This window comes from Podarcis raffonei, chromosome 14 (genome assembly GCF_027172205.1).
Source record: "Podarcis raffonei isolate rPodRaf1 chromosome 14, rPodRaf1.pri, whole genome shotgun sequence".
Classification (NCBI taxonomy): domain Eukaryota; kingdom Metazoa; phylum Chordata; class Lepidosauria; order Squamata; family Lacertidae; genus Podarcis; species Podarcis raffonei.
In genome coordinates, this window is record NC_070615.1 from 48837879 (window position 1) to 48859253 (window position 21375).

Genomic DNA, 21375 nt, shown 5'->3' on the forward strand with positions numbered 1-21375 from the left:
TCTCTCCCGGAGCTCCGGGAGAAATCCGCCATTAAGCGCTGGCGCTAACCGGAAGTCCGCCGTGCAAACCCTTTGAAGAGCGCGCGGCTTCTCCTAGCTTTTCTGGGAGGTGGGGGAATTCCCCCAGCTCCCGCAAAAGCCTATAGGCTGTTATCCGCAAGCCTTGGGAGCCCGTGGGAAGTCGCGCCGGGCTCCCAAGGCTTGCGGATAGCTTCCTGAAGCCTGCATTTGCCCCATAGGACGCACACACATTTCCCCTTCATTTTTGGAGGGGGAAAAGTGCGTCCTATAGCGCGAAAAATACGGTAGTTGGATTAATTAAGATTTCGGAAGCAGGATGGGGAAAAAACCACATTCCACCTTGAAATCCAGCACACAGGAAGTCGCACAAAATGTATAATCGGCTTTATAATTGGTATATATTGGCATATGAATTGTAATTAGAGATTGACAAAATGTGGTTTTTATCGGATTTTAGTAATTGAAAATTACAAAAAAATTACAAAAACAAAAACACGGAAGGAACACACCACATAAGGCGCCTTTCGCAGAAGCAGCTGGTGGGGGAAACCGAGCAAGCCTCTTACCTTGAACTCCATCTCGGCGTACTGAGGCTCCTTCCGCTCCTGCATGAGACCGAGGCAGAAAGCCTGGAAGTTGATCTCGTGCTTCGTCTGCTTGATGATCTCCCGCAGCAAGGCCCGCGAGGCCCGCAGGTAGTCATCTTTGTTAGTCAGCAGGTCTTGGAAGACCATTGCCAGGAACTGGGAAGAGAGCAAGGAAGAGATGCTGCGTTAAGCGGGGTTGCCAAGAGGGGGCGGATCTGTCCCACAGGCTGCTTCCCCAGCCCTGGCTAACCAGCCACCCACCTTCGGAGCGAGCTCCGGGCTGTGCTGCAAAACCGTGTAGAGAATCTGCATGTTGTTGGGATTTCTGGCATTTGAAAGCTCATTGAAGACCACCGATTTGACCACCGTGCCCAAGTTGTCCCGGTGGGCGTTCAGCAGCTCCCTGCAGGAAACGAAGTTTTTTTTAAAAGGGGAAAAAAGCTTATTTACGCAAAAGAAAAACAATACTATATAAAATGTAGAAAAAAGAGGAGTGGGAATTTGGCAAAAGCACCTGTGTGATATACAAGGCACGTCAAGACCTCCTCAAAGAATAAGAAGTTTCATAGTTCATGTTACATACATTAAAGTTGCCAGATTTCCTAACTGCCCACTGCATATGTAATAAAGTTCTGCCAGGTGATGTAAAATTATTGTGGTTTTTCCTTTTCCTTGCAGAACCTGGATTCTATATGCATTTTTTTATGCTACTGCTAAAGTTCAAATCGTTCTATATAATGTGGGTAAGTTTACGTTATCCATTTTTTCCCATGATCAAAGGGTGGTTTGTCTAGCAACTATAAGGAAACGCAGAAGAAAGTCCTTAAATTTGGTGTCCTTGTGATGTCCTGTAAAGCCATTATTATGTGCCATGTAATACTCGTTCTGTATTTGTAAGAAAGCACTTACACTTTGGAACTCCCTGCCTACTGACATCAGGCAAGAGCATTCATTGAACTCTTTTCAGCACTAGATAAAAACATTTTTGGTCTAGGCAAGCCTGCCCAGATGTGTTGACATGTCTTACCCTGTTTTTAGTTTGTTGCTTACTTATTTTTAGTTTATTTTATTACATCTTTCCGCAGGGCCTGCAAGACAGAGCTGTTCTGCCTGGCCTTTGGTTTGGACTCAGTCTGACCCTTATGTTTCCCTCCCTTTATGGTTTTAATCTATGGGCTACTATTAAAATGAGGCTGCATTTTAAATTGTATTTTTAACCTGTATTTTAAATTGGTTCCCAACCCCCTACTATGTTTTTATTGTAATTTTACTGGTGTTAGCCTCCCTGAGCCCGGCTCTGGCCAGGGAGGGCGGGGTTTAAAATAATTTTTTTATTATTATTTTCTATTACTCAGGTCTCCTAACGCAGGGGTGTCCAAACTTTTTTCAAAGAGGGCCAGATCCAAAGTGGTTGACCTTTTTTAGGGTTGAAGTTGTTGATTTTACCCCTAAGTTGTTGAGCTTTCTTGGGATTGAAATAAACTGTCGCAGGGGCCGGATTAACCCAACCGGCGGGCCGGATTGGGCCCTCAGGCCTAGTGAAAGAGGGCCTTTTGCCTGGGCTTACCTGACACACAGCATGTAGTGGTTGAGGAGCACTTTGGGTTTGAGTCGGATTTTGATCAGGTTGGAGACCACCTCGACGTCCTCGGAGCTGTGGGTGTTGCAGTTCATGCAGACCGACATGAGCAAGTCCTGGGCAGGTCTGGTGAGCTGGGAAGGAAGGGGAAGAGGGGTATAATGAGGGCAGGCAGGGGAGAAAGAAGCCACACAAATAAAATGAAGATGGGAAGATTAGCCCTGAGTTGGAAAGAAGATAAAGTCCCTACCAGAGAAGAATGGCAAACCATGCTGAAATGGCAAAGCTGCCTGGAAAACTCAGAAACCAAAAGGATAAAAACTTTATAAAAGAATGGGGAAAATTTATAAGAAGGAGATTGCTGTAAGCAGATGAAAACAAGAGCAGGAGTTTGACTCACTTCTAGTGTAAAAAATATTATGGACAATACGGTTTGATATAAAAATTGGAGTATGGATGAATATGCAGTTGTAGATGCTTAAAATAAGACTTTATGGAGGGCATGGGGGAAAGTCTCGATATTCAGAGAATTTCTTTATATAGATATGTTCTTATAAGTTTGTGTTTATTTGTACTTTGTATTTGCAAAAACAGTAAAAATGATTTTTAAAAAATGAAGGTGGGAAGCTGCCTAATATCAGGTCAGACTATTATGATTATTTATTAAATCTCCTTACTGCCCTTCACAGGGTGATTTACAATATACACACACACAACATACCATAATAATAAACAAAAACAATACCAGTCCTGGCTAGAATCCAGCCCCATCTCCAGGTTCAAGTAAGTTCAATTTCAATTTTTTCAATTTCAATTTCAATTTCAGTTTCAATTTTTTAAAAAATCCAGACCAAGCCCAGCCTTCTTACCTTGGGGTTCTGCAGCCACATCTCCAGCCGCTGCACTGCCATTTGTCGAATCTCCTTGTAGCCGCAGGTGGCAGTCAGGAGGCGCAAGAGATTCCGGGACACGTTGTCCATGGGCTGGCGCCTGTTGAGCTGGTCCCGCAGCATGTCCAGGACGTATTCCTCCACGCTCTCGGCCAGGTCGTCGTACCTGGGACAGGATAAGGCCGTATAAGAATTTATTATTTATACCCCGCCCACTTGGCTGGGTTCCCCCACTCACTTTGGGTGGCTCCCAACAGAATATTAAAAACACAATAAAACATCAAACATTAAAAACTTCCCTAAACAGGGCTGCCTTCAGGTGTCTTCTAAAAGTCAGGTACAGTGGTACCTCGGGTTACAGACACTTCAGGTTACAGACGCTTCAAGTTACAGACTCCGCTGACCCAGAAATAGTACCTTGAGTTAAGAACTTTGCTTCAGGAGGAGGAGGAGGAGGAGTTTGGATTTGATATCCCGCTTTATCTAAGGAGTCTCAAAGCGGCTAACAATCTCCTTTCCCTTCCTCCCCCACAACAAACACTCTGTGAGGTGAGTGGGGCTGAGAGACTTCAGAGAAGTGTGACTAGCCCAAGGTCACCCAGCAGCTGCATGTGGAGGAGCGGGGAAGCGAACCCGGTTCACCAGATTACGAATCCACCCCTCTTAACCACTACACCACACTGGCTCTCAGGGTGAGAACAGAAATCGTGCTCCGGCTGCGCAGTGGCAGCGGGAAGCCCCATTAGCTAAAGTGGTGTCTCAGGTTAAGAACAGTTTCAGGTTAAGAACGGACCTCCAGTACGAATTAAGTTCTTAACCCGAGGTACCACTGTAGTTGTTTATTTCCTTGACATCTGATGGGAGGGCATTTCACAGGGTGGGCGCCACCACCAAGAAGGCCCTTTGCCTGGTTCCCTGTAACCTTACTTCTTGCAGGGAGGGAACCACCAGAAGGCCCTCAGAGCTGGACCTCAGTGTCCGGGCTGGACAATGGGAGTGGAGAAGGTCCCGCAGGTATTCTGGGCTGAGGCTGTTTAGGGCTTTAAAGGTCAGAACCAACACTTTGAATTGTGCTCGGAAACAAATGTTGGGCATGAAGCACAGGCTGCTTTTAGAAGGAGGTTAACAGAGCAGGACAGGTTTGGGGCCATGGCTTTTAGGTCTATCAAACAGCCGAACTGGGATTCAGGGTGGTTGACAACATCATCATCATTATTTTTGGAAGAAGCATTATTATAAAATGCAAAAAACAAACTAGTGGGAAACACTAAATGAGACGCATCAAAGCACGTTGAGAACCAGCAATTACAAATGCGGTTTGTCCTGAGAGCAACCCCATTATCAGCATCGTCTGTCTGCACCTTAGTTTCCAAAGGTCTGTCTGAAGAGGAAGGTCTTGATCTGCCAGCTGGAGGGTACCAGGGAGGGAGCCAGGATGACCTCTCTTGGGAGGGAATTCTCCAATAGGGGAGCAGACACAGAAAAGCTTGTCTCTCATGCTAGCACCAACTGTGCCTCAGAACAGTCTCATCACCATCTTCTCTGTCCTTCAACTGATCCCGTCGCTTCTTCTTCCCAGCCTTTGCTGTTAGGATATTTCCGTTCCACCTTAAAAGGGAGCAGGATGTTTGTGTCACAGCCTGCGTATTTCCTGTCTCACAGGATGTTTATGTTGTGTCGTTGCTTTCCTTTTTTCTTCTTGCCTGAGCAGACCGGAGCAGGCGGTCATGTCTTCCTTTGTTCTGACCAACACTGAATAAACTGTAAATATGCTCTCCTGCTGTGCATCTTTTGCTGTGTGAATTCTGCTGATAGAGTGTGCACCAGCCTAAGAATGTGGCAATCTATTCTGATCGATGGATCGTCCGGCAGGAGCTTGGGGGCTCAGATGGACTTTGTCTCCCTGGCAGTATCCCAACATTTGCCATATGCAATCACTGTGGCTACAGCTTTAGGAACCACAACGCCTATAAGTCAGGGATGAGAGAAGCCACATACGGACCTACTGGGAGATCTTTGAGTGATTTGCAGGAAATTGGAAAGAGTTTGACTCCCTGTTGTTTAACTGAAGGAATGTTTGCTGGGCATGGAGCACACTTCCACCCACAGACAAGCCACAGCTGTCTGGACATCATGCCCTCTATCTAACCTTTGGCTTTCTCTTTTTTTAAAAAAATAAATAAATTATTAACCAACCAATCAAATCAAATCAAATCAAATCACATCACATAAATTCCGAATTACAAAGCCGAATTTTAATTTTTTTGTTGGGGGTACCCATATTTCAAGTTCCGAAGGGGATTCCAATCATCTTCTTGCTGCTGCATTAATATCCACAAATCTGTCCAAATAATGTTCATAATTCTATCCAGTCGTATCTTGCTGTTCCCACATCTCATCTTATTCATGTATTTTTCTTTTTTCTTTGTGATCTCTTCTGATAATCTCCTTAAGCAGGTAAACACCAGTTGTAATCCTGTGTGAATTTTTCCGTTTGTCCAATCACCATATCGAGATGGTTTTCATATATCATCACTTTCATAAATAAAAGGACTCTTTCCATCATTAATCTTCGCAAATCTGTCGCCTTCTTTAGTCCTCTGAGGAGGCTCGCCCGCAATATGAAAACAGATCCATTTCTCCTCCCAGACATAAGTCTTTCGACAGAACTTGCCAAAATGGCGACGCTAACCTTTGGCTTTCTCAGTGGTCTGCCGTGCTCTGTCTTGTGACCTTTGTCTCCTTCATTATACATTGTTCAAGGGGAAAATGACGCGGTGGAAACAGGTGCCAAAATAGCTTTGGACCACCCCACGATCGCATGATTGGAAGATGTAAAGGGCACAGTCCAAAATGTATGTGACTGGTTTTGCATATTGCGCTAATAAAAAGAGCCTTGGCAGAGCTAGCTGGCAGCTTGCTTGTGCACAGCTCACCTGCATTACCAACTCCCGCCTCATGCCTTCACTTCATTAACAATAGCAGCAACAACAAGTTGACTCCCAGCCACATCCCGGAGACCCACACTTCAAATTAAAGCTAGGGGGTGACCAGGAATGGATCTGGGGGGTGGGGAGGAGTGTGAGTGCAGCTCAGTTCTGGAACTCAAAGCAAAGCTCGGCAGCGGAGGACACCATGCTTTTGCACCTGGCTCCCCTGGGTGGATCTGATAAAGCACAAACAAGGTCCTGTAAGTGTGGAGTCTGTCCTCCCTTGCTACAGGGTTAATAAAGACATAGGAAGGTCCAGCTGAATCTCACATGCCACATTTCCTTCAATCATTCTGCAGTTCTCCAGTGCTGTTTGAAGTGAGGGCATTTGCCATCTATGGGTAAGCGTACCTGGGCATCAGTTGTCCTTCCTGCTCTGGGCTCATCTTGTCCTCAGCAATCAGCAGTTCGCTCTGGCTGTCCTCCTCTTCAGGCACAGAGGGATGTGGGCTGTTCCCTGAAGGAAAGCCAAGAACACACATTTCAACACAGAGAAAGGCGGCAAGTTCAGATGTCACAATAAACCGTGGTTTGTCACAGTGGGAGCAAGCAGCAGCAAACGTCACAGACTCATTCTCACCCTTCCTCTCTGGAAGAGCTGCGAGGAGTGCAGAAGCTTTCATTTCCAGTTACAATTAACAACAGTTTAGTGCTACGTCTGAACTGTACACTGTGGTTAACCTTAAACGATGGTTTATTGAAATAAGCCCTATGAAATGACGCCATCTCATTTTGTGACAATCTCTCTGCTGATCTCATCTTCAGATCCCAGGACCTGCCAAGCACCACCGTCAAAATTTCACACCGGGTCAATCTCTGAGAAGTTCCATTTAAGCTTCCGCATCAACACAATGTTAAGCAAACCATGCTGGCGGGATTGTACTGATCATATGTGGTGGAACTGTTCTGTAACAAATTGATTTTGGCAAAAGGTATTTGAAGAGACTGGTAAAATAGTAGGATGCAAGCTTCAGTGAATTCCACAGCTGGCTTTGTTGTTCCTTTGTTGATAATGAAAAGGCTGATGTTCCTTACAAGGACTTCGTTTTAGTTTTAAAGGTGGCAGCTCAGCAGCTGATAAGTAAACATTGGGAAACTGGTTCAGGATTAACGTTACCCAAGTTGTATATGAGCATCTGGCAAATCTGAGAGCCAGTGTGGCACAGTGGTTAAAGTATCAGACTAAGACCTGAGAAACCAGGGTTCAAATCCCCATTTGGCTATAAAGCTCACTGGGTGACCATGAGCCAGTCATTGTCTATTAGGCTAACAGGGTTGTTGTGGGGATTAAATGAGGGAGAGAGCCACACATACCACACCTTGAGCTCCTTGGGGAAAAAGGTGGGACGTAAAACCAGTAAAACCATGGATAGGCAAACTAAGGGCTGGGGGCCAGATCTGGCCCAATCACCATCTCAATCCAGCCTATGGACAGTCTGGGAATCAGTGTGTTTTTACATGAGTAGAATGTGCCCTTTTATTTAAAATGCATCTCTGGGTTATTTGTGGGGCATAGGAATTCATTCATTTCCCCTCCCAAAATTTAGTCCGGCCCCCCACAGGGTCTGAGGGACAGTGGACCGGCCCACAGCTGAAAAAGTTTGCTGACCCCTGAGTAAAACAATACATAACTGAAAAGTTAACAAAAAGACAATGGAAGGTAAAAAAAACATGACTGGCAGTTTAGCTTGGTTTGATTTCACATGTCAACAGGTCTACGCATACCATAATTTCTCAATCAAACAATAGAGATCTTTTAAATTTAATCTACTGGACTTCACAGTGAACATGATTAAAATGGATGTACTGTGATTCTCTTGCATGTTGACGTTGTTATCTGTATGTTCAGAAAACGAACAACCACCTTCCAAGCAACTCTCCAAGTAAGTGCCCTACCAGCGCTCAGGTCTCCTCCACTGCGTCCAACCTCCCCATGCAGCAAAATGCTTTTGGGGGGCATCTTGGTGCTGAAGGCTGTCTGGATGTTTTCCACAAAGGTCTTGCAGTGGGGGCTGTCTACCCAGATACGCTCTCCCAGAGAATCCTCAACGTAAACCTGTAAAGGAGATGAATAGAAACTCCTCTCTACATCTGCACCAAAAAGAACTGGTCCCCTTTTTGTATCCCCGGGCTCAACTGTGAAGAGAACCAACACACAGGCATCAAAGCAGCTAAGCGGGGTGGGTGGGCGTGCCCCAAACAGACAAGATCAGTACTTTCCAACCACTCTTATATCAGATGCTGGTGTTACAGGTATTCAAACTTTTGGGATGGCACAGATCTGTGTGGCAGAAATGAATGGTAGCTGATAATTGCAGCTGCGGCAACTCTGGGCTCCCTCTAATTTTAGCCAAAATCTTAAACCCTCCATAGCTTAATAAAAACAATGGGGTAGGATATTTCAATGGCTTTTGTATTTGCTTATCTTTCTAGCAGCTGCCATTCCACCAGGCTGCAGCAGAGGGAGTGACAACACCACTCCAATTGGCCCCTGAATTGTTTTGATTCAAGCTGGCCACTTTAAGAACTGATGCTGAGTTTGCTTGATTTCCTCTTCCCTCCCCATTACTTTTTCCTTTTGTGACATGTCCACCAGGGCCTGCCTTGTTTCCTTTTGACTGTGTATATCTAAAACACAAAGCCGCTCTGGGAGCCTTCTCATCTGAAGAGCAGGGATAAAACCACTTTAAAAGAGATAATTATTTTCGAGTGACAGGTGTTGAAGACGCTCCTGCCCTTGCACACAGCCTTAACACTTCCGCCTGCCTCCAGTAAGCCTCCCACACGAGCACTGCCCCAAGTTGGTGTACCTTGACAAAGATCTCAGGCCAGTTCTCGTCTTCCTCATATGCCGCCATGAGGAGGTTGCAGGCCAAGACAGACACCAGGCTGTTCCCTTTGGCTTTGAAGTTGATGGAGACGTCTCGGCGGAGGAGACTGCACAGTGCCTGCAAAAGCAAATTCCCCCAGTGAGAACAAGCAGAGAGCCTTAAGCAGGTTTGTATAATAGCTTACAGTTGATTCTATCAGTTAAGGGTCTTCTACTCTTTTTTTTAACCAATTGTCTCTGAATGAGCTGTGAGTAGCTGATGGAAAAGGGGCAACATTGTCATTTCCTGTATATTGAAAAAGCATGCAGCGTATGGTTTAAAAATCAACTTTGGTCTTTGTGTTCCTTAGTGCTACATTAGTTTCTCCAAAAGAGATATGTTCTATTGTCTATCCCACCATGCCCCTAGAGTTAAGTTAGTCAATATTTCTAATCTTGATGCACAAAGACAAATCCGGCTCTCACCTCAATCACTCCTTCCGTGGCAAAGATGTTGGGCTTCATTTTTGCCAGGTACATCAGGCTCAAGTACAGGGTGGTGTCGGGTTTTGCCCGGTTCATTTTCAGCTGCTTCACGGCCCCGCACAACACCCCTTCGATGCGGTCGTCATTGCCTTCGGCTTCTGCAGCCTCGATCTCATCCAGCAAAACCGCCGGGGCCACTGCAAAGAGAGCCGGACAGGAAATGGGTTCCTCAGAGCCCTCAGCCTATTAGCAGTTGTCATTTTTAAGCAATCCAAATAAATGTTATACCAAAGCTCAAGGCAAATGGCTTCTAGGGAGGGTTGGAAAAAAGGTAACACTCTTGATAACCTAAAGGTGGACAATCTTTTTGGTGAGGGTGCCAAAATATTAAAGAGCAGTAGTCTTGCAGCATGGTTCATATTTGCCCACAGAGCTTGAAATCTGCCTCAGAGCAACAAAGTCCATCATCTACCTTTGCATCAAAACATCTGCATAGGCAAATGATGTCTGTTGGACATAAGAAGAACCTGCTGGATCAGGCCAATGACCCATCAAGCAGGATTTGAACACAAAGCCCTTTCCCCTCCTGCGGTTTCCAGCAACTAGTATTCAGAGGCGTATATTGCCTTCTCTGGAGCAAAGGGTCTTTCCCTCTCTTTTTACCTTCAATGGGGACCACGGAGGGCTCCTTGATGGAAGGAGAAATGGCCCGTTTCTCAGCCACGGCTGCCTCCGCCAAGCGTCCCAAGGCACTGAGAGGGGGCGTCGAGGAGAGTTTGGGGCGCTTGGCAAGACTGGAGGCGGCCTCCCGCTTCCGCTCGGAGGGCAACCCGGCCGAAGCCGGCTTGAGTAGCGTGACGGCCGCTTTTGATTCATTGGACTGGCCTTTGGAACCCAAGGCGATGAAATCTCCCGGAGGCGGGTGACCTAGGAGGAAAAAAGAGAGCAGTTCACAGCAATGCAAAGTCAGGGAGAACACAGGAAGCTGCCTTATACCGAGTCGGATCATTGGCTCAGGTAGCTGAGTATTGCCAACACTGACTGGCCGTGGCTGTTCAGGAGTCTTAGTGGACCACAAGCTTCACGTGAGTCAACAGTGTGATGCAGCAGCAAAAAAAAGCTAACACTATTCTAGGCTGCATCAACAGAAGTCTAGCGTCCAGATCAAGGGAAGCAATAGTCCCACTCTGTTCCGCCTTAGTCAGACCACACTTGGAAGAGTGTGTCCAATTCTGGGCACCACAATTTAAGCAACATATTGACATGCTGGAACGTATGCTGAGGATGATCAAGGGTCTGGAAGCTAAGCCTTATGAAGAGCACTTGAAGGAGCTGGGTATGTTTAGCCTGGAAAAGAGGAGACTGAGAGGAGATAGGATAGCCATCTTCAAATACAGTGGTACCTCGGGTTACATATGCTTCAGGTTGCAGACGCTTCAAGTTACAGACTCCACTAACCCAGAAATATTACCTCGGGTTAAGAACTTTGCTTCAGAATGAGAACAGAAATCATGCAGCAGCGGCGCGGCGGCAGCAGGAGGCCCCATTAGCTAAATTGGTGCTTCAGGTTAAGAACAGTTTCAGGTTAAGAACAGACCTCCAGAACGAATTAAGTTCTTAACCCGAGGTATCACTGTACGTTAAGTGCTGTCACATGGAGGAGGGAGCATGCTGGTTTTCTCCTGCCAGGGAGGGTAGGATTCAAGTAACAAGAAAGGAGATTCCAGTGAAACATCTGACAGCGAGAGCCACTCAACAATGGAACGGTCTCCCTCTGGAGGTTCTGGACTCTCCTCCCTTGGAGGTTGGACAGCCATCTGCCATGGAGGCTTCAGCTGAGATTCCTGCCTTGCAGGGGGTTGGACTGCATGACCCTAGGCAGCGGTTCTCAACCTGTGCGTCCCCCAGATGTTGTTGGACTACAACCCCCATCATCCCTGAGCTCTGGCCTTGCTAGCTAGGGGTGATGGGAGTTGTAGTCCAACAACATCTGGGGACCCACAGGTTGAGAAAGGCCCTTCCAATTCTACAGTTCTGTGGTTCGTAGGTTTCCAAGCAGAGGCTGGACCAGGCCACCTACCAGGGATCGTCGAGCTGTTACTCCTGCGTTGCAGGGGGGGTCAGCCTAGATGACCCCTTGGGGTCCCCCTCCCAGTTCTGCAGTTCTAGGATTCTACGTCATTCCTTTTTGGGGGGTGGAGAAGAGGGGTTTTTTTTGTTTTTAAGGCGGAGCTGCCCTCCCCCCTGGGTCTCGCGCACGCGCTTCCCCACCCCCACCCCCTTTTACCCACCGGAGGGTTTGGCGACGGCGCTGGGGCGGCGCGCGGCCGCGGGCTTCGGGCGGTTCATCCCCGCGGAGCCCCCTCCCCACTCCCGCCCTCTCCGCTTTTCCCCCACACAGTCGAGGGGCCGGCAGGGAGGGAGTTAACGGAGAGGAAGGCGGAAGCGGAAGAGGCCGCGCGTGCCCTTCTCGACCCGGAACAAAAATAAGGCGAGGGAGGGGAACGAACTGGCTTCCAGTCTTTGGGCTGCGCGTCTCTGGCGCCACCGCGCGGCCGGAAGGGGAAACTGCAGGCTTTTCTCCCCCCTTTGCCGGGGGAGACCGCGGAGCGCCACCTAGAGGTTCGCGATCGTTTCAAACTTAAGCGAGCGGAGGAAACCGTGTCGATGCGAGTCTTTTGCCACCTAGTGGCCGGCGGCGGGATGGCTGGCAAGGGGAACTGCGACGATGGGGCTCCCAAGCGGTAGACTTATTGATTATTGATATTTCTTTAATTAACCCCCCCCAACGATTTCCACCCGCACACCGCTACCATTGTAATCCGTGGGCCAATGGCACTAGACAGGGCTAGCAAAGGGGGCAAATAGGGTTATTGTTTTGTTCTTGTTTTTGTTATGTATTTTGTGTTTTCACCTTGTATTTTTATGCCGTGATCTGCCCCAGTGGTCCGGCCCAGGATGCGTCACCATTCTGAGCAAAACAAAAATTTTTTTTCCTTCCAGTAGCACCTTAAAGACCAACTAAGTTAGTTCTTGGTATGAGCTTTCGTGTGCATGCACACTTCTTCAGATACCCATGCATTTCGTGTGCATGCACACGAAAGCTCATACCAAGAACTAACTTAGTTGGTCTTTAAGGTGCTACTGGAAGGAAAAAAATTTTTTGTTTTGACTATGGCAGACCAACACAGCTACCTTTCTGCATTCTGAGCAAGGCAGCAGAACGGACACAGATAAACAATGCTTATGGATGTCACGCAAAACACTTTGCGCCATTGCTATTCTGCAGGTGAGGAAGAGAGGGCTGAGGTTTTTTTCTGGCCTTGATAGCTGCTGGTGGTGGTGGGAATGGGATACCAGATGTAACCTGTGCTGGCTTACCCAATAGGCGGACTATTAAAGGTAAAGAGACCCCTGACCATTAGGTCCAGTTGTGGCAGACTCTGGACTTGTGGCGCTCATCTCTCTCTATATGCTGAGGGAGCCGGCGTACAGCTTCCAGGTCATGTGGCCAGCATGACTACGCTTCTGGCGAACCAGAGCAGCGCACGGAAACGCCGTTTACCTTCCCGCCGGAGCGGTACCTATTTATCTACTTGCCCTTTGACGTGCTTTCGAACTGCTAGGTTGGAGGAGCAGGGACCGAGCAACGGGAGCTCACCCTGTCGCAGGGATTTGAACCGCCGACCTTCTGATTGGCAAGCCCTAGGCTCTGTGGTTTAACCCACAGCGCCACCCGCATCCCTTTTAGGCAGCAAAGCAGGTGCCCAATAGGGCACCAAAAAGAGTAAAATTTGACAGTTGCAGTTCTTAGTTCACAGAACCATAGAAGTGTAGAGTTGGAAAGGACCCCGAGAATCACGTGTTGTGGGGAAAAATAGAATCTTGCTTGATTTCCTTACGCTCCACACTCTTCCTCCATTTTCCTGTTCTCGTCATTACTTATCCCCACTTAAACCAAGCTGGCGTCCTACTAATACGAATTGAAAGAATGAGAGGAAATCGGATCCCTGCCGTGTGTTGCACATCATATACCTGCATGTACGTTTCAGTGCATGTATAAGTTTTGTGCCGTTTCATAAAACAAAATTTTGATGCTTTGCTATTTTGTTTTGAATTGCATATGGAATGTAGGCTATGAGTCTAATACCTGCAATTGTTACCCGAGGCCCTTCTCTGTGTGCCCTCTCAATGGGACGTCCAGAGGGTGGCAACACAAGAACGGGCCTTTTCAGTTGTGGCTCCCTGCTTGCCGAATGCTCTCCCCAGGAGTTATAGCCATAGTTCTCCATCTCTGCCCTAGAGATGTTGGCACCCAGAGCCGGCCATGCCTCCCTGACTCAGCCAAATACGACAGAGAGTGAAGGGGCAGCAGCCAGGTTCAATTCAGCCACTTCTGTGGCCAACGCAATAACTAGCATTGAGGATTTCTTCCTAGAAAAGCTTTTTATTTTAATTTTTATTCAGGAGCACAGTAGTCTAGGGCTTGCCGATCAGAAGGTCGGCGGTTCAAATCCCCGTGTCAGGGTGAGCTCCCGTTGCTCAGTCCCAGCTCCTGCCAACCTAGCAGTTCAAAAGCACGTCAAAGTGCAAGTAGATAAATAGGTACCACTCCGGCGGGAAGGTAAACAGCGTTTCCGTGCGCTGCTCTGGTTCGCCAGAAGCGGCTTAGTCATGCTGGCCACATGACCCGGAAGCCGTACGCCGGCTCCCTTGGCCAATAAAGCGAGATGAGCGCCGCAACCCGAGTCGGCTACGACTGGACCTAATGGTCAGTGGTCCCTTTACCTTTACCACCAGCCATAATTCCAGTTGTCATTCCCAGCAACCCCTAGCTACCAGTGTTTGCATTTAAAACGAGAATGGCCAAGCTGCATTTAACATTGCACTTCTGTATGGCCCAGGGACAGGTTTGCTCTCTCATGCGTTGCTCGAGAAGTGGTGAGCGGATCGTGCATCATTTCACCGGGGTCCTGAATTTCTGCTACGACACGCTTTGCAGGCTTGTCGTTTTGGTTCTCTTTGAATATGCCCACCAAGCATTCATGAACTGAAGTGAATTGCTTTGAACTCTTTGAAGGTTTTTTTTATTGAGAGTCAATCTGGGTACAGCCAGCCACACAGAAATGGCAGATGCAAAGCCCCAAATGAACGGGTAAAAGCTAAACAATCCGAATGCGCCACTCACTTTCTTTGTTTTTCTGCATTGCTGGACTTTCCCAAATGGCTAGAAGCAAAGCAGGCAGCTCCCTGCTCTGCTCACAAAACTGCAGGTAGGGGGAAGGAGGGATCTGTATAAAAAATAGTGCAACTGAGCATCCCCCCCCCCCAAGGGTACATTCTGAATCACTGCAGACACATTCAAACAGGAGGCAGGTTCATAACCAGCCCCAATTCCCTCTTGGCGAAACAAGCAGGTGTTGGGATGTGATGCAAGAGGTGCAGCAGCACTGAAAGAAGCGAACCTCACCTAAGGCGGCAAAACCCCAAGGGGCTGGCCTTGGGCGAGGCTGTGGGTTAGGTCAACAGTGGCATCTATCGCTTGAGCAGTTCGTGGAGCCCGGTTCAGTTATCGCTGGAAGGCACCTTCAAGCAGAACCTATGAGCCATCGAACAAAGCAGGGTTATGACGAGGTGAAAACCCTCCGTTGATCTTTGTGGGTTTAAAGCAATGTTGGCAAAAGAGGGCTTTGGCTTTCAATGTTGGTTTGAGAACAAGCTGTCTTGTGCTGCTTACCAGAACTCCAGGCGAGTTCTCTTGGGCTCAGGTCCTGGAGGAATTGTGTTTTTACCGGCTCCTGCACACAGACACCAGGCCTAAACAGGCTAACCCAAAAACATTTGGTTGGCCACAGTGACGATGCTGGACGGGGCCCGGGGCCTAATCAAGCTGGACACTTCTTATGAACCAGAAAATGTCCGGAATTGAGGCTGAGCCTTAGGAGCACAGTCATACCACACATTTACCACTGTAAATAGCCATTGCCCCCCAAAGGATTCTGGGAGCTGTGGTTTGTTAAGGCTTCTGAGAGTTGCGAGGGGACCCCTATTCCCCTCCCAGAGCTACACTTCCCAGAGTGGTTTAAGGATCAATCCCTCTTCACAGGGAATGCCTATTTGTGGAATGCTCTCTCAGAACCCTGAACAAACTCCCAGAATCCTTTGGCATAAGCTACCGCTGCGGAATCATATTGCTTTAAACCAGGGGTCAGCAAACTTTTTCAGCAGGGGGCCGGTCCACTGTCCCTCAGATCTTGTGGGGGGCCAGACTATATTTTTTGGAGGGAAATGAACGAATTCCTACGCCCCACAAATAACCCAGAGATGCATTTTAAATAAAAGGGCACATTCTACTCATGCAAAAACATGCTGATTCTCGGACAGTCTGTGGGCCGGATTGAGAAGGCGATTGGGCCGCATCTGGCCCCCGGACCTCAATTTGCCTATTCATGCTTTAAATGCATGGTGTGAATGTGCCCCAAGAGAGTGCCCAAGCTTTAGTGCCCTCTGCGGAAACAAAAGGGTACTGCGGTGAACATCACCTGCTCCTCTCATTGGCACGGAGGATGAAGGCTGAGGAACCTGTTCTCCTACCTTTGCCTGGCTTAGAGGTGCTGCACTTTCTGCCCTTGTTCCACGTTCGGGTCCTGCTCCCAGCAAAAGACAGCAGAGACCCTGGCTTGCATATCCTCCCCTCCCCAAATCAGGACCCTGGAGGGTAGGGTTATGCTGGACAAACATATCTCTGTGGCATCTTAGGAAGAAGAGGTCCTCTCCCCCCACCCAGCCTTGCTATCTAGGATCCTTTAAACCGGGAACACCAGGCACTGGGCTTGGGACGCTTGGCATGCATAGAGTCCCTTCTCATGCAGCGGCAGAGACAGTGCGATACAGGATGCTGCAGCAGCAGCAGCAGCAGCACAAAGATCCTGGGCTACCTTTAGAAACACGCACAAAACTCAACGCACACAGATATACAGTTTAGGCACTCTAATCCAGCGAAGGCGACGGAGGAGTCTCCCTTTTCCGACGGGAGCAGCAAAGTGTGGGATGGCTCGGCGGGATGCCCAGCAGCGTGCAAGAGACCCTCGCCCCATCGAGGGCCCAGCTGAGATGAGGCTTGGTTTTTGTTTTTTTGGCAGAAATGCAATAAAAGCCGAAGCAGCAGGGAGTCCCTTTTCCTGAGGAGACACGAAAAAGAGAGCGCGAGGCTCGGGGCCGCGGAGACCCTCCTAGGGGGTGTGCCTGGAGGGTGTGCCATCCGGAGGGCCTGGACGGGCGACAGACCCGCCTGCCGGCAACAGTACATTCAGACGGCTGGGGCGGAGGGAACTCTGCCAGTCTCACATCCAGTGTACGCTGAATCCGCGGCTGAGGTTGAGCTGCAGGTCACTCACAGTGAGAACCTACGAAGGAAGCGAGATCAGTCATTAGCTGGGGCCTTTATTCCCTTCATTAGGACATGGGTGGCACTGTGGGTTAAACCAAAGAGCCTAGGACTTGCCGATCAGAAGGCCGGCGGTTCAAATCCCCGCGACGGGGTGAGTTTCCGTTGCTCGGTCCCTGCTCCTGCCCACCTAGCAGTTCGAAAGCACCTCAAAGTGCAAGTAGATAAATAGGTACCGCTCCGGCAGGAAGGTAAACGGCATTTCCGTGCGCTGCTCTGGTTCGCCAGAAGTGGCTTAGTCCTGCTGGCCACATGACCCAGAAGCTGTACACCAGCTCCCTTGGCCAGTAAAGCGAGATGAGCGCCGCAACCCCAGAGTTGTCTGCGACTGGACCTAATGGTCAGGGGTCCCTTTACCTTTGTTCCCTTCAATAGTTTGCGTTTCTAATAGAAAAATGGGGGCAGGAGGGATAACTATTGCAATTATTTTTTAAAAAAAGCTGCCAGTGATAATCTAATAAATTGTTCGCTTCAAGTTACAAGAAAGGAGATTCCAATTAAACATCAGGAAGGACTTTCGGAGAGTAAGAGCTGTTCAACAGTCGAGCAGACTTTCTGGACTCTCCTTCCTTGGAGGTTTTTAAGCAGAACTTGGATGGCTACCTGCCATGGATGCTTTAGCTGAGATTCCTGCATTGGACCTCAGGGTGCCTTCCAAATCTACAATTCTGAGATTCTAAGTGAAACCTGCAGGAAAATGTTGCAGTATGGAGTGCTTCTGTTTAGGGTTACAGCCAACCATGTCCTACTCTATCTATCTATCTATCTATCTATCTATCTATCTATCTATCTATCTATCTTACATACCATTTCCAACAATCATATGACATCTTTTCTTATCTTATACAATGTTTTGGACTTCCATCAACCACATCTGAAGATTTTTCAATCTTTATCACTTAATCTACATTTCTTAATTTCCCTATTACTTTTAATTGTTCTGAACTAATAACTCTCTTCATAATCTTCTCTAATATTTCGCAAAATCCTCCTTACAGAACTTCTTGGAGTCCTACTAGCATAATCTGTTTATTACAATTGCTTTTCAAATAGTTCAAATATTTACTCCAGTCCTCTGAGAATCTCTGGTGCCGCAGGTTTCGAATCCTTCCTGTCATCTTATCTAATTCTGCATAGTCCATTAATTTCGTCTGCCATTCTTCTTTCGTCGGTAGTTCTTCTTGTTTCCATTTCTGTGCCAATAATATTCTTGCTGCCCATGTCCTAGTCAACGTCATTTCCCTCTCCTACAGACACGCAACATTCTATGGCCAGCATGGTGTAGTGGTTAGAGTGTTGGACTAAGACCTGGGAGAGCAGGGTTCAAATCCCCACTTGGCCATGTAGCCCCCTCAGTGACCTCGGGTCACTCATTTTCAGCCTAACCTGCCCCTCAGTCAAATAAGGAAGAAAACGATGTATGAGTTCTCTGGGAGGGAAGTTGGGGTATAAATGTAAAAATAACAAACAAACATGCTCAGTCTTCATGGACCAGTTTTTTCCCCTTCTCCACTCAGGTCGCCCAACCCCAAATACTCTATATTCTACTTCTGCAAACTTTGGAGTTCCCCAAACCCTGCTGATACCTCCCCCCTTGAGGGTGGATGTCCTTGTTCTGGCTGTGTAAGGATTTATCCCGGGAGAACTGAGTTTGCTCTTAGTGTATTAGAACTGCAAATAAAAAGGAGGGATTTTTTGTTTAAATTAGAATAAAGCTAAAAACAGTACAGTGACCAAGTTAGAAAACAAAGGCAGTAGAATCATAGAGTTGCCCAGTGAAAAACAAGCAGGGATGGGCCTCTCTTGGGAGGGCATGCCAGATTCTAGGTGCCAGCACAGACAAGACCCTGCCTCTAGCACCCACTGGCTGCACATCCAAGCTGCCTGTTGGGTTACCTGGTTTGTCAGGTAGGTAAACGGCCTCTCCTTGCCATTGACAGTGACTGCCTTTGGCGCTTCTCGGACCCCGTAGACACTCAGCGCATCCACTGTGACGTACGTGGCTCCCGCGTTTGAATGCAGGACGGTGGACGTGAATGTGTTCTGGAAGGAAAAGAGAAAAAAGCGGGAACTCCCTGGTCACAGCTGCCTCCCTAGTTCAGCAAACACACTCAACTCCTCTCTTCTCTTTCCCACTGCTAATATAGGATTGATTCATTCATGCCACCCTGCTTTGGAAAGATTAGTCTGCGTGCAGATCCTCTGGGGCTGGGGCTAAAGGAAGAGAAGAAGTGATTCCCATCTGACGAGGCCACAGGAAGAGATCTGCTAGATTTGAAGCAACTTCTCAAGGTCGGTTGACATCAGCGGAAGAGAGATGGGAAGTAGGGCTTGCTCTACTGGTTCTGCTGGGGCAGACCAGCTCCTCGCCCTAAGGCAGCCATTTGCAAACTTTTTTCTCTGGACCACACTTTCAGAATAAAAAATTGCTCGTGCCACATCTTTTTAGTGAGAAGAAATATATTGGAAAACACAATTAGGATTGTTTGCAGTATCACTCGTTGCTCTTGCTCTCATTTTGAAAATATATCTATCCATATTCTGCAAAAATAAAAATTGATACTACAGTGAAATGCTTAAATTTTTCATTGATTGTCCTTGAATCTTCCTGGCACACTTGGCACCCTCTCCTGCCACATCAGTGTGGTACGCCACAATTCGTGAGAACTACTGCCCTCAAGCATCACCTTCCCCCAGACTGCCTCAGGGGCAGAGATGAGAAGTGGGGCTCATTCCATCTTCTTTGCCAAAATCCCAGCTCCATCAGGCACCTCCTGCCCCTATTGAGCAATGGTTTAAAAACTGGTGGTAGACATTTAATCCCTCCTCATCTTCCTTGTCACTTTTCCCTCGTGTGCCATGCTTTTTTAGATCGTAGACCGGTGGGAAGGGACTGTCTTATTTTAATTTATTGCATGCAAACCGCTCTGGGAGCCTTCCTTTTGCCGAAGAGCAGGGTAAAAAGGTTCTAAGTGAATAAATACCGTGGTACCTCGGGTTACAAACACCTCAGGTTACAAACACTTCGGGTTACAGACTCCGCTAACCCGGGAGTAGTACCTCAGGTTAAGAAATTTACCTCAGGATGAGAACAGAAATCGCATGGCGGCAGCGGGAGGCCCCATTAGCTAAAGTGGTACCTCAGGTTAAGAACAGTTTCAGGTTAAGAATGGACCTCCGGAACGAATTAAGTACGTAACCAGAGGTACCACTGTAGGCAACTTGCTGGTCACTCCACAGCAGGGCAAAGAGGCTCTTCTTACCTGTGTGACATTGAACACTAAGTAAGAATAGTCGCCCTTGGCGAACGTGTCCAGGCTCTCGCCGTCGTCCCAGTAAAGGTCTCCCCAGGCATTGGCGTTCTGCGACAGGGCCGCAATCAGGTGAAGAGCGTTCCCACTGCCCACTGATGTGCTGCCTCCGAGTTTCTGAGAGGGAAAGAGATCAGTGTGTGAAATCCAGATTCACTGAAAGCAGCCCTGACTAGGGCTGGGCGATGTCTGGTTTTCAACATTGTGATATGTCACGATGTCTGACGTAACACTGAGAAAGGCTGAAAAAGGGGCTGGGATGTGGAGGAAGGGAGGCAGGAGCGACCAGGAGGAAGGGAAGGAAGCGGCCTGCTTGCTCGGGCGAAGGATCTCCTGCCTACTTCACAGCCCAGCCTCAGCCTTGGCAGAGGGAGCCTGAGAAGGTGCTCTGCTTGACTCAGGATGAAACGGTGAAATCTGTTATGATTAAATGGGCACAAGATGTTGGACACAATATTATGTTTGCTGACTGGGAACAGTTATGGGCCACAGGTATGAAGTTTACAGCATGCAATGCCCTAAGAGAGAATATTATGAAAATGATATACAGGTGGTACATGACCCCAGTCAAGCTAGCAAAAATCTATCACTTGCCCGATAATAAATGTTGGAAATGTAAAGAAACTGAAGGTACATTCTTTCACCTTTGGTGGACGTGCCCCAGGATTAAGGCTTTCTGGGAGACGATATATAATGAATTGAAAAAGGTATTTAAATATACCTTCTTGAAGAAACCAGAGGCCTTTCTCCTGGGCATAGTCGGCCAATTGGTGCCAAAGAAGGACAGAACTTTCTTTATGTATGCTACAACAGCAGCAAGAATACTTATTGCAAAGTATTACCCACCCTGGAAGAGTGGCAGATGAAGGTGATGGACTATATGGAATTGGCGGAAATGACTGGCACAATTCGAGATCAGGGAGAAGAGTTGGTGGAAGAAGACTGGAAGAAATTTAAATACTATTTACAGAAATATTGTAAAATTAATGAATGTTAGAATGATGTTGGATTGAAATTAAGTGGTTTCTAGCTGTAATGGTATAAAAGAACATGAAAAAACGGTTTTTTATAAGTACAAATTTGTTGGAAGCCGCCCAGAGTGGCTGGGGAAACCCAGCCAGATGGGCGGGGTACAAATAATAAATTATTATTATTATTATTATTATTATTATTATTATTATTATTATTATTATAAAAATCTAATGTTATAATAACTTAAGATTAAAGATCTGGGTAGAATAAAGAGGGAAAGAAA

At 47.6% G+C, this 21375-nt stretch overlaps 2 protein-coding genes across 2 annotated transcripts in view; both read right to left on the bottom strand.

Moving 5' to 3' along the window:
* Positions 1 to 11798, bottom strand: part of INTS1 (integrator complex subunit 1) — an 86694-nt gene extending 74896 nt beyond the window's left edge. Inside the window, exons 1-10 of the mRNA XM_053365527.1 lie at positions 11654 to 11798; positions 10026 to 10289; positions 9363 to 9559; positions 8878 to 9015; positions 7964 to 8123; positions 6419 to 6524; positions 3057 to 3243; positions 2176 to 2321; positions 870 to 1011; positions 588 to 764 (exon numbers count right to left, since the gene is read on the bottom strand). Coding sequence (XP_053221502.1) covers positions 588 to 764; positions 870 to 1011; positions 2176 to 2321; positions 3057 to 3243; positions 6419 to 6524; positions 7964 to 8123; positions 8878 to 9015; positions 9363 to 9559; positions 10026 to 10289; positions 11654 to 11711 — 1575 coding nt within the window. The 5' untranslated portion in view covers positions 11712 to 11798. The remainder of the gene's footprint in view (positions 1 to 587; positions 765 to 869; positions 1012 to 2175; positions 2322 to 3056; positions 3244 to 6418; positions 6525 to 7963; positions 8124 to 8877; positions 9016 to 9362; positions 9560 to 10025; positions 10290 to 11653) is intronic.
* Positions 11799 to 14432: 2634 nt separating this feature from the next.
* Positions 14433 to 21375, bottom strand: part of LOC128401907 (lysosomal alpha-glucosidase-like) — a 32545-nt gene continuing 25602 nt past the window's right edge. Inside the window, 3 exon segments of the mRNA XM_053365528.1 lie at positions 14433 to 16768; positions 18706 to 18852; positions 20073 to 20237. Of these exon segments, the coding sequence (XP_053221503.1) occupies positions 16706 to 16768; positions 18706 to 18852; positions 20073 to 20237 (375 nt within the window). The 3' untranslated portion in view covers positions 14433 to 16705.